The 13,545-nt window shown below is 40.4% G+C and overlaps 1 protein-coding gene across 1 annotated transcript; it reads right to left on the reverse strand.

The window, feature by feature from the left end:
* Positions 1 to 3,157: 3,157 nt before the first annotated feature.
* LOC308102953 (kinetochore protein NDC80 homolog) lies at positions 3,158 to 12,426 on the reverse strand (the record flags this gene model as incomplete). Its single annotated transcript, XM_080452805.1, has 16 exons — positions 3,158 to 3,277; positions 3,726 to 3,828; positions 4,138 to 4,268; positions 5,120 to 5,212; positions 5,702 to 5,791; positions 6,561 to 6,713; positions 6,898 to 7,103; positions 7,546 to 7,690; positions 8,213 to 8,313; positions 8,461 to 8,554; positions 8,710 to 8,796; positions 9,804 to 9,906; positions 10,284 to 10,456; positions 10,739 to 10,877; positions 11,003 to 11,092; positions 12,371 to 12,426. 16 exons carry the CDS (start codon positions 12,424 to 12,426, stop codon positions 3,158 to 3,160), a joined length of 1,884 nt encoding a protein of 627 aa, XP_080308931.1.
* Positions 12,427 to 13,545: the final 1,119 nt, after the last annotated feature.

Genomic DNA, 13,545 nt, shown 5'->3' on the forward strand with positions numbered 1-13,545 from the left:
TAGTTACAGTAATTAACGTTACAAACATTAGACCCTTTTCACAGCCATGTTGGCTTGAAATAGTTCAAGGTCACTTGTCCTTCATGTGTCAACTATGATACTAATTAAGGCTCTGTTCCATTTGGTGTTGCAGAGCCTTTCCATTGAGCCAACGTTCACAATAGGCTCTATAAACAGCAGCCATATAAGAGAGAAATTGGGCTAGAAGGCTGTGTTCCACTTAGTGTAGCATGATGGTTCAGTTCTCAAACATTTTAATTTCAAGGACCCCCAGAACTCTGAGTGTACAAATATGGACCCTCATAGGTCCATTTGTACACTCTCAGAGTCACAAACCCGCAAGGGTCCATTTGGAACCTCCTCAAGGCACCATGAGGGTCCCTGGATCCCACTTTGAGACCCACTGGCGGATCAGAGTCTTTCCAGTGACAACAATATCAGCGCCCTGACTCTGTTTGACCAGAATGGAACCGAGCCTTCATTTAGTATCATTGGTAATACCAGTGACGGAAGTAAGGAAGAGGCCCGATTTCTTTCCAATATGGCTGCTGTGCATAGATAGAGCCTTAAGCAGCACACCAACTGTTATAAGGTTAAAACAACCTTAATTACTATGATAAACACCTGTAAAGGAAGTAGCCTAACACTGCAATTTCATGCCAATACGCAGTAAAATAGCTAATGTTAGCTTAATTTTAGCATTTCAAGCAGACGCAATGAGGAGGCCGACGACATGACGCAGTTACTAATATCATGGCTAACAAAACGGTTAATTAGCGCTAGTTTAAATACTATAACAGCGACGAGGTATAACATTTCATTTGTCATTGGCTATTGACTCTTTACTTACCGGTCCATTTCTTTTAACTCAAATAATATATTATCTTCTTCCTTTTACGTGGTTTAGTGAAACCCTGGTTGAGAGAGGCAGGTGTTTAAATGCACCGCCTAGATTGGAGGGCGACAGACAGTATGAACGTGGCTGCAGTGGTGTAAAGTAACGAAGTACATTTACTCAAGTACTGTACAATAGTACACATTTTAGGAATCATTACTGGAGTATTTCCACTACTTTTCTACTCCACTAAATTACTTTTTACACTACAATTATTTGAAAACTTTAGGCCTACTTGATACTTTGCAGATATATTATAAAACATGCATTAACCACTTCCCAGTCCTATTAATAGCAGATTTAAAAGCTCACAAGCTTGGCATCACCAGGCATTGTGAGCTTGTAGATCTGCTATTTTCAAACATTTTATTTGCTTATTTTGATGCCAATACTTTTGTACTTTTACTCAAGTACATTTTGAATACTGGACTTTTACTTGTAACAGTATTTCTGCATTGTGGTATTGATACTTTTACTTAAATAAAACATTTGAGTACTTTAACACTACTGTGTGCCTGCCCAGAGCAGCTGCTTATTGAGATGCTGGTTCTCAAACCTTTTCATGTCAAGGAAGGACCCCCAAATGAATATGTAGGCTATTTGGTCACAGACTACTGAATACATTTTGTGCCAGGAGCAGGGACCACCTGCATAAGAGAAGATTTAAAAAACGTTCTAAATTATTCCAAAAATGTGCACTTTTTTACACCAAGATTTTCCAAAATTGGTCAAAAATTGCAAGCTCATAATGCAAGCTTGTAGATCTGCTATTTTTGAATAGCTGAAGTATGCTTTAACACATTTTGCTAGGGACCCTGGAACCACACCAAAGATCCCTGGGGGTCCCCGGACCCACTTTGAGAACCACACTGTAAACAAAAAGGGAAAACAATTTGGATGGGGACCTCATTGTTAAAAAAGAACGTATGCTTTGACATTTTTAGAAAATAATGTAAAGTGTACATGATTTGAACATTCATGGTACATCATTATCATTGCTGAACTTTACCCTTTGTTTAACTACACAGCCTAGATTGAAGGGCAAGGGCAACCATGAATGAACGCGCCTGCCCAGAGCCAGCTTCTGAGATGCTGCTTCTCAAACTTTTTCACGTCAAAGAAGGATGATGCAGCATTACTGCCAAGAACTGTAAAAGGCTTTAAAATCACCCTGCAACTCTCAACCACAAGATGTCACAAGTGTGCATTATTTCACACAAATCCCATGCTTTGACTATATACACAGCTGATACAACAATTGATTGCCAGGTGTTCTGTTATATTCCATTGAAGGATTATTAATGTGTAGATGATTAAATATAAGTATGTTAGCTCTACATCATCATTGGCCTGAAAAAGAATGTCTTCCATTTGAATAACTTAACTAACTATTAATTTTGATCTTTAGATTCATCTGCTGTCATTCCTGCACTTCTTGACTATTTTCTTGTTACATTACCAGATAAGAAGATGAATCAAGAGAACCAATGCCCTGACTCCCAGGCCACTCATGCATTCAACCAGAATAAGAGGGATATGTAAAAAATATATATCACATGAGAGCTGTGTTTATAATTGAATGCAATTAGCATAACACTCCAGAGGGGAACAATCAATAATAGAAACTGCCTTTCGAACACAAACTGTATGAGTAAGTAGACCGTGGGACACTTCTACACAGTGGTGTGTTCTACCGTTATACGCCGTATACAGTCCAGATTTTTGGGTGGAAAAGCGTATACAGTCTAATAACCATTTCATCCATTGAAAACGCGAGAGCGTAGACGCACGACCATCGTATACCCTCCGAAAGAAACCTAGAACACACCACTGCTTCTACAGTAGCCCACATGTCCAAAATGGATAGCATTGCACATTAGGCTATATTACAAAAAGTTACTCTGTGTGGAACTCTTCAACTGCAACAAATGTTGGATTGAGCAAAGGACAACCTGTTCAAAAGAAGTCTAGTATTCTGAACTTACTATGAATCAATTCGTTTTATTTTGAACAATGTTTAAGACAAAAATACAAAACAGAAGAATACAACAACAATACAAAACAGAAGAATAAAAAACACAACAACTGTCCTAGGATATGAACCCCACAGTGTGGGAGACAGAACGGCTACACATCCAAGACAACATTCCAGGGGATAACTAAATAATTTCACTTATGGAGGTTCAGGCAGTACCATGTAAACCAGTAGGTGCCCTACCTGACACCAGGTACTAAACGAAACTCTTGGCTATGGAGTGCCAGCTAGATTGAGTTAGCTTTTTCTTTGAAGGAGTCAACCATGTCCTTGATCTGCTGGAACATTTCGCGGTTCTCTTCCATCGCCAGGACATCTCGAAGTCTTTTCTTTTGGACCATGGATTTCTGTTGATTGGAAGGGGTGGGGGTTGGGGTACAAGAGTTTGCAGTTATACACCCCGTTTAAATGCTCACCTTATTTTGCAGTGGCCAAATTCAATTTTCTACAAGCAAACCATTTGATAATGCCCATTTTGGGCACGCCAAACTCTTTTCAAAAATAGAGACTATAGCCGATCTAAAGATTGACTGTTCTCGCATGACAGGTTGTATGACAAAGTATAAAATAAGGCTTAAGTGGTAAAGGTAGATGTTAAATAATATTTTGTGTCTAAGTTGCAAGTCTAGGAATGGAAAAGCAAGGGTGGTTTCATATACTGAAAAACCAGCCACAGTCTCTGTGTGAACAGATCTACTGGTTTAGATAGATTCAACAGATCTACTGTATGCCATCTAGTCTAAAGGTTCAGATGAGTTTCAAGTCATTAAGTTGGCTATAGTTCACATTTTGTACCTCCAACGCGGCCAAGTGGTCGGCAGCATGGGTGAAGATGGTGGCCAGGTTGTTAGACACTGTTCGTCTCTCCTCATTGGTCTCAAGCAGCACCAGGTGATGCCTAGGGTACAGATAGGAACACATGTCTTTATTCTAAACACACCCAACTCTATTTCAGACAGACAATTGGGTGAGTGATTATTATGCACAACTGTGCATCCTCAAGTGTGCCTTTGAAATATAATATACTGCAATTATAAACGTCTCCTCCCCTCCACTATAATGATCATCTCTTCACCTCCACCACAAATTCTGGGGACGTTTTAAAAAAAGGATCTACAAGAGATTGTAGATTGGCAAGTTTCACCATAGGGCTGAGGTGGTTAAATGCAATAGGTTTTGACAATAAATACAGAGAGAAAACACCAACTGTTGCTGTGTGGTCTTCAGTTTCTGGACAGCGTCATCACGGCCTTTATGCAACTTGTTCTCAAGGAGTTTTTGGTGATTTTCAACAGACTCCTTCTCTGCTGTCCATTTCTGCTCCTCAAGTACCATCTCCTACACACAACACATTGAAGGTTGATATTAAATCACAGTGTGACCCAAATCAGAATTTAAATCTAATGTCAAAATTAATTGAGAACCAATGTCATCCTCAGAGGCGCTACTTGGACAGAAAGCGGGTCCAACTTATACTATTTATTTGGTGACAAAAAAAAAATAATGGCTTGAGATTTTAATTTCAGGAAAGATAATTCAGAGGCTGCTCTATACATTGTAACGGTTTCCGGTTTCCATTGAATTGATTTGTATTAAGGGTGCGTAGACCGTCTACCAGAGAAACAATTTCTCCTTTTTTTGTATTTTATATAATGAGCTCTTCCTCATCTGGGGTTTTAACCACCCAAAGTACTTTCGACAATAAAGCAAAAAAACATGATATATATATATACATTTTTTTTTTAGAACACACAAAACACTTTGACTATCAAAGTGCATACTAACTGACAACCAACTGATCACAAAATGCAAATATTCAGATGACAACTCAGATGTCAACCTGCATGACAATGTTAATGTCAATCCATGTCACAGTAGAGCAGCAGCTTTTTAGGTCCCCAAAACAACAAACAAATCTAAATAAATAAGTGTTGTCTAGATTAGCTCAAATGTACATAAACAGCAGCGGAGGTGATCTGGTACGGGTCAATGCGTGGCAGTCACACTGCGATCACACTTTTCGGACATGAAACGCACGCTCACTCGGCACAAACAGTGGATACGGAGGGTTTGACTTCCTCATTCCCACAGGTCCCCACACACCAGGCGCAATTACCGGAGCATTTAAAAGATTGGGGTGACAGACAGCTCGGAGATAATTTCGGGCCGTCACAACATGCACACTTTACCTGCATGTCATGTTCCAATTGTAGATCCACTTTGTGCATTTGCTCTCTCAGCAGCTTCGACTCCTTCATCTTGTGCAGGATTTGGCCTTTCATCTGAGACAAACACATTTAACATGATTGCCTGGTATGTAACAACCAGATTTAAACTTAAGGTTTGGATTTAACCCAACAGACAAAAAAAAAAAAAATTACAAATAGCTGAAGGTGTTCTTGTAGATCAGCCATTTTTGCTGCATTTTTGCAACACCATCATATGACTTAAGTATAAAACGGGGCTTAAGGCGGTTACACACCGGCGAATTATGTGAATATACGCAAAATTCGGACTCTTTCCGAATAATTAAAAGACGCTTTTTTCGCTCCGCGAAACTGGTGTGGAAGCTTGCATTGACTTTAAGGTTTTTTAAAAAAAAAATCGCATGAAAAGAAATCGCCCCGGTGTGTAAGGACCTTTACTGTAAGTGGTTTAAACGCATGCATAGACTACAGTCCTTAGATCAAATCTTATTACTTCAACATTAAACAACTAGGAGTGAGGAAGAGATGAATAACACAATGTAACTTGGCAGTGCACCAGATTACCTCCTCATTAGACTCCTGTAGACTGAGCTTCTTGTTGGCCATTTGCTCACTCTCCTTCTCCATGTCAGTGATCATCTTCTTCAGCGGCAACTAAACATACACCAGTATGACTAGATAAATATGTAGCATACAATACATCTAAACATGTAGCATACACTAGTATGTATGACTCCAATACATCTAAACATGTAGATACACCAGTATGTATGACACCAATACATCTAAACATGTAGCATACACCAGTATGTATGACACCAATACATCTAAACATGTAGCATACACCAGTATGTATGACACCAATACATCTAAACCAGTATGTATGACACCAATACATCTAAACATGTAGATACACCAGTATGTATGACACCAATACATCTAAACATTTTACAATAAGCTATAATCAGCTGCCATTAATCAGTCCCATCATCTGGAGCTTCCCTTGCCAATACAACTACAGGTCTATCAGGCATCTATGATACCTCAAACACGGTAAAATGGTATTAGACAAACCTGCAATGACTTAATATTCTGTAGCTCAGGGACAAGATACGGTCTGCCCAGTCCACTGACCTATATGCGTTACAGTCAAATCAAGTACCGTAAATTTCGGACTGTAAGCCGCAACCTTTTTCCAATTTTTCGACCCTGCGGCTTATATAACGGTGCGGCTTATCTATGGATTTTTACAGCTAACGGCCACTAAGGGACCTCTTAAATCTATGGATTTTACACCCGCGGCTTATAGTCCAGTGCGGCTTATATATGTACAAATCATTCAATTTAGCTGCTGCGGCTTATATTCAGGTGCGGCTTATAGTGCGAAAATTAATACATGGCTTCAGAGCCATAAGTTACATACCTGTATCTGTGCTTTATACTGGAACATAGCACCAGGTTGATACATGGATGTGGTCTGTATGTCAAAATCATGTCCACAGGCATTCTCTGCTGATGCTGGGATCAACTTTATCTTACGGGCCATCTTATGGTACTCTGCCACTTTCCATTCAACCTGTGATGGGGAAGTAATTGTCATTGTTCAATACCATTAACATTATTGTCTGGAGAAAGGTGCATCATGATAGTGAATGCTGTGCCATACATCCAAACCACATGGTTACAAATGGAAATTGAACCCATGCTACAGCTTACACAGTAACGCCCTTGAGTTTTGTTTGTTAAATGTGTATACGCACCCTTTCCTTGATCTTGGCCAGACCCATCTCTTCGTGCCATGTGTGTTGCTCTGCCTGCTCTTGGGCCTTGCTGAGAAAGGAGATTTTCTGCTGGAGCTCCATCTTTTCCCTGTTGAGCCTCTCGATGTCAGCCGGAGTGTACTTCTGATTAGCCAGCAGGTGCTGCAGTCTGGCCCCCTCCTGTGTTAGAGAGTCAAGATGGTGGCCTGTGGAGGTAGTGTAGAAAGGGATGAGACACGCAAAAACACACCATCTTACCGTTTCAGTAGGGGGAGACTAATTTAAGTATGAATAGTGCTTTTGCCTGCAGAAACGGGTATACATTCAGTTACCACCCTACCGTCAGTATATTCTTGGCATTATCATAGGTGAACATGGCAGAAATGGCTGATCTACAATCCCCCAACGCAATGCATTTCCAGCTTTTAGATCTCCTATTTTGGCGAAGAGATTTGGTCGAGGGAGAAAAAAGGAGGGGGCCGAAATACAGGCCCCTGTGGGACCCTGATCAACAAGATATATAGGGTTTAAGTGGTTAATACATACAAGGCTAAATACAGTTAAACGTGATTGAAAATAAAAGGTTTCTGTGTGGAATGTCAAGCAACAGGCTATTGGTACAAATAGAAGTTCTAGATGGCCATTTACCAGCAACCTTCAGCTCTTCAGCCAGTCTGGAGTCCTCGCTCTCCAGACTAGTTTTGAAGGTCACAAGCTCACTATGGTAGCCGTCCAGTGTCTGGAGTTCCGTCTGGAGTTTATCCTTCTCGATTTTCTTGTTCATGAGAGGATCCTGGTGGTGAGAGTTGTGATTAATCTCTTTTATTGCACAGAAAAATGCGGTGCCAAGTTTCCTCTACAATAGGAAAATGGTAAACAAATGTTCCAAAAGAGAGCTACACAAAAAGTTAGGCGTCACAGCTTGCACTTGCGAAAAGCATGTGCTGAGCATCAAAGTCTGAAATCATGGGTGCTTTCAAGAAACACCCATGACGATGGCCGTTCCTTTTGACACCGTCATCTTACAAAAGGCATTGATTGTGTCTTTATTATGACGTTACTTTTCTGCGCCGTCTCTGGCACCTATATTTCCCAGTGGGATCAATAAAGGTATCCATCAGTGACAAACACACATGTGGTTAAAGCAAAAAAGAAAAAGAGTCTATGCTCAAGCCTAAAGATCAACCTTCCTGAAAACATACAATTTCTATGACTGTGCCCTGAGGTCTATTAGGTAAAACTTGGCTTATTGATAAACAATTTCTACAGCACTGGTGGCTGACTGTAAAATGTGTGTGAATTCAAAATTACCAACCAAATGTTTCTGACTCTCCAGCTGCTCCACCTGTTCACTCAGCAATGCGAATTTTTGCTCCATAGATGCCAGCTGGGCCTCATCCACACTGTATGCCTTTTCTATGGGACACATGGAGACAAAACTGCCTTCAATGTCTGTTCTTAGAACAAGGACTGACCTCTGTACAACAAGCTGGTTCACTCTAATAACTGTTCAAATAAATGCATGTTTCTTCTTAACATGTGTAATATCCCCTGAATACTTACTCAATTCAGACAGGAATACATGATCCTCTTCATCAAATGTGTCTGCTCCCTGCATGAACTTTGTGTATGTGTCAGCCATGAATTCTAGACACATCTATGAAAGACATGCAGAGAATAAAAATGAAGAGTGTGATTACACAATCTTGTTATCACACCTGGTCATTTGGAAATAAAAAACATCCATCCAACTGATATTTAGAGTTATAAAAATGCATTTGATGACTTTTATTGTATTACACTAATGGTTACCTTGTTACGCTCAACAGAGTCTTCAGTTGTGGTTTCTTCAGAAAAACCTTTGAAGAGCAGGTCCTCACACTCAAGACTACGGTAGATCTGACAAACACAGAACATTTTAAATGTAATATTCATGCCAGTACATAGACTATTATTCTTAGTTGTGAACCAGTGTTGTGCCGAGAATAACAAATCAACAGCAGCTCATCTGCAATGCATTGTGAGCTTGTAGATCCATTTTTGGCATGCGAAACCTAGGGCTGCAACTAACGATTATTTTCATTATCAATTAATTATCTAAACTAAACTCGGATTATGGCACTATTTTACATTAGCTTCTTTTAGACATGTTCTAACAAAACGACAAAGATGCATTTATTCAAAAATTACCCCAACTCTAAATAAAAGCCACCCATGGTACGCCTTAAAGAGACTTTGCACGTTAAGGTTTTTGTACATTGACTTTTATTTATGGAGAAAGGAGAGGCGCCAACTTGCGCTGACAAAGAGCTGTCAAAGAATGACAATACAATTGAACTTGAGTCTGGTGGGGCTGTGGGGAAATGCATGGTCAACATGACATGATGCGTTGATGGACAAAATAAGCAGTTTACAGAGGGAGCGAAAAGCTCAATTGAAGAAACTGTCAAACCCCAAAGACATTTTAGCATTTATGAATGATGAGCAATATTTAAATGAGGCCAAATGTGCATTTTGTGACTATATGGGTGTGTATGATGAAGCCACAAATGCTCCTCAAATATGGTCCAAAGGAAAAATGTGAGTTTTGATGGTTTGATTAATGAAATGGACAGGTGGTTCTATGCTCAATGTCACCCTGATGTTTACTTTTACAATGAGGTGGTTGACATTCAGGTTTACATTGCTGCTCATGACTGTGACAAAGAAAATGCGCTGCCATTGTTATGTGCCATATTTTGCTTTGCAGTCGCTATTGTGCAACCAGCGGCAGATTGTGAGAGGGAGAGACGGCTCGCTCCTCCTTAGCTACAACACTGGAACCAATTTAAGAATCGATTTGATTACGATTAATCATTGCACCCCTAGCGACACAAGCGCACAATGAAGTATAAACCAAGTCTTACTTTGACCGTGTCAATGAGCCAGATTAGAGCGCCCAGCACCTGAGGCCATGTGTGTGGAGCACCAACAGAATACATGGAGCTCTTAGATGGAGGAAATGCATACCTTAAACCACAAAGAGAAACAGATGGTCAGAGCAGAGTGTCTTAAATCTACACTCAATAACTTTCATGGCAATCCACCCATTAAATTTTGAGTTACTGTATCTTGTATGCAAGTGGAAATCTTGGCCAAAGGATGTCACTTGGCAAAATCAGTAGGGTTCTTCTTTATGATCACTACCAACTAAGCGTTACCTCACCTGTATCAGTTTTAAAAAACTATGATCTTGCTCTTTAACAAGACAAATAGAGGTATACAGGCAAATCATTTACCCTTGTTCAGAGTTTAAAATTAAAGAGGCTTTTACCTCACCAACAATTGTCAGAAGAATGTTTTACTTTTTATACATGCGTAGAAGTATCACGGTATTGTTAAATTACCCGAGGTCTCTCAGCAAACGAGGTACCTCCTCCTCCACTTTGGATTTAGGCATCTCAAAAGTTGGGTCCACCAGCTGGTAAATGAACTCGAACATTTTGAGGAACTCCTTGGTGGAGGGAGACTGGAGGGTTTTGGTGGACACCCCTCCTGGGTACCCGTTTTCTGTGAGGAACTAGACATAAAAGAGAAAATCAAGTTACATTATTAGATAATACAAAACATACATTAACCACTTAAGAGGCCTGTTTTATACTTTGACAAGTTCTGAAAACTTTTACTTTTACTGCTAGTATTTTGATGCCAATACTTTTGTACTTTTACTTAAGTGAAATGTTCAATATAAAGGCCTTATAAACACGTATAGGTTACAACAGGTCTAAATGGGGTAATTGTGATAGTATTTTTGTGTTGCAGATTTGCTACTTTTACTTAAGTAAAAAAGGGTTCATAGTACCTCACACAACTTCCTGACGGACTGCTGTACATGGGCTTTGTCATGCAGAGGTCTGGGGTCCTTTTTCCCAGACGCTCCAAGACTGCCAAACAGGCTGTTCCGTCCTCCAAAGCTGCTGTTGCGATCCAATCCACTAGCCCTGTAGTGATCAAGTTCACCATATTAACTTTTTAACATTGGGTGCACGTCCTAAATGAATCATTAGCCCACTGTTTTGAATGCATATTGACATCTTCTAAATCCTGTTTTGTGGGAGTTACATACCGAGCACCAAAGAAGGAGGTCTTCCTCTCAGAGGTCCCAGACTGGGGTTTGCTCATGTTGAGCTTGCCATAGGAGGGTTGTACACCTTTACTGTAAAATGAGCAATGGTAACAATTAAACATGTATCACACACAATCCGAAATTTTGACTAGTATACAGTTGATGCAATGTCAGTTTTAAAATGGCACTTAAATTAAAGCAGTTAATATCCAGTGGCATCCTAGTGTACTTTCAGGCTGGTGTCACCCTGCTGAATGCCTGACAACATCATGAATATTGCCATTAAATGTTTGTATCTGATGTTATGAGCAGCAACTTCATGGTTGCGCCCATGAAAAGACTGACAAATCTTGCTGTCGTTTGGTGGATTGGATGATTGAAGTCTATCAGTAACAAGGAAGAAACAAGACATATTGGCAATTTTACAATGTATTAATTTCACAAACAGTCAGGAGCCTCAGTGGCATGTGGAAGAACCATAGACAGCCACAACAGCCTGGCACCTGCTCCTCATGCTGGTAACAAGCATGGTCTCACACTGCTGTTTCGCGAGTCAGCCAACATGTTGTGGTTGGTCACTTTAGTACCAAAAGCAAGACCAAGCTGATTGATTTAGGTCAGGACTGGTTGGCAGGCCATTCCATTCTCTGTCCTCCCAAATCCTGGACTATGTTCTTCCTTGGCACTGATAGACGTCAATCATCCAACCAACCAAATAACACCACACAAGAGTGTATAGCAACATTAGAATAAGCCGTTTGGGGCAGAGAAGATTTGACAAATGTTTCATGGGCAAAAAAAAACATACACTCCGCTGTGCTGCTCATCCCATAAATGCATGGTCCTTACAAATGGGGCACTATAGAGCACCGAAGTCTCATCATGTCAAATAAGAACTGTGTTCCAAAATTAAACAAATGATCCCGGCAAATTGACTCAGCATCAACCGCCGAATTAGTTAACTTTTCGCCAGAAACAGACTGTATCAAATATGAGTGACTGACTATCATAAACGATACAGAGCCACCTCCCTGACAATATCGCAGAGACAGTTTGTTTATTTTTGGACCACAATTCTTATATGAGACGATTCTAAGATGGCCCGATGTTATTCTCCACAGAGAAATTACTTCCGCAAACCCAGGGGATGAACGAGTGACGTCAGGACTTCGGTACTCTATTTAAAAATGGAAATAAACAGGCTTTCCAACGGTATAAAAGTTATTGCCAAGAAGCATTGTTACAACAGGGATAATAATCTACCAAACACGAATTTCCAAACTTATGTTTACAAATAACTTTTAGCTGTGATTCATTTACAGGCCCAGTTGGCTTTAAAAGTCTAGAATGAAAACTCAATAAACCTACCTCTGGGGAGTGGCATACATGCTCCTTCTAGTTGTATCAGCCACCCGCAAAGGCATCTCTGGCTGTCTGCTGCCAGATGCATGTCTCTTCTTTACACTGGAAGTGATAATGGCATCATTAGACATTTATTGATTGCCGTGGGGAAATTCAGGTGTCAAAGCAGCACCAGCAATAAACACGAAACACAGGATAGGTACAGGTAAGAGAGTACAACTGAAAAATAAACATAGGCATCAAGTATAATGTACAATCTATCACCAGTAACATGAACAGATGACTTCTGTTAATGGATACCATCCAGTGGATATGTATGTACTGTAGTGTCTGTCAGCCGGCTTACAACAGCGGACATGTACAGTCTTATCAAAGGCTCTGTTACACTAAATCATGTGATGGACCCTTCATAATCATTGGTATTACACCTGTGTTTACCATACTATTTCATGTCCGTATAGTATAGCTGCCATGAATAAGGACTACTTAATGCATTAACATCTCTGGGATACACGGTGGCCAACATTGATGCTTTGACATGTCACTATAAGTCTGGACATGGACAGTTTGATGTACTTTAGTGCAAGGACATCATTTAGTTACAGTAATTAACGTTACAAACAATAGACCCTTTTCACAGCCATGTTGGCTTGAAATAGTTCAAGGTCACTTGTCCTTCATGTGTCAACTATGATACTAATTAAGGCTCTGTTCCATTTGGTGTTGCAGAGCCTTTCCATTGAGCCAACGTTCACAATAGGCTCTATGCACAGCAGCCATATAAGAGAGAAATTGGGCTAGAAGGCTGTGTTCCACTTAGTGTAGCATGATGGTTCAGTTCTCAAACATTTTAATTTCAAGGACCCCCAGAACTCTGAGTGTACAAATATGGACCCTCATAGGTCCATTTGGGTCCATTTGTACACTCTCAGAGTCACAAACCCGCAAGGGTCCATTTGGAACCCCCTCAAGGCACCATGAGGGTCCCTGGACCCCACTTTGAGACCCACTGGTGGATCAGAGTCTTTCCAGTGACAACAATATCCGCACCCTGACTCTGTTTGACCAGAATGGAACCGAGCCTTTATTTAGTATCATTGGTAACACCTGTGACGGAAGTAAGGAAGAGGCCCGATTTCTTCCCAATATGGCTGCTGTGCATAGATAGAGCCTTAAGCAGC

Source organism: Gymnoscopelus braueri, assembly GCF_963280865.1.
Source record: "Gymnoscopelus braueri genome assembly, chromosome: 16".
In the NCBI taxonomy this organism is placed as follows: domain Eukaryota; kingdom Metazoa; phylum Chordata; class Actinopteri; order Myctophiformes; family Myctophidae; genus Gymnoscopelus; species Gymnoscopelus braueri.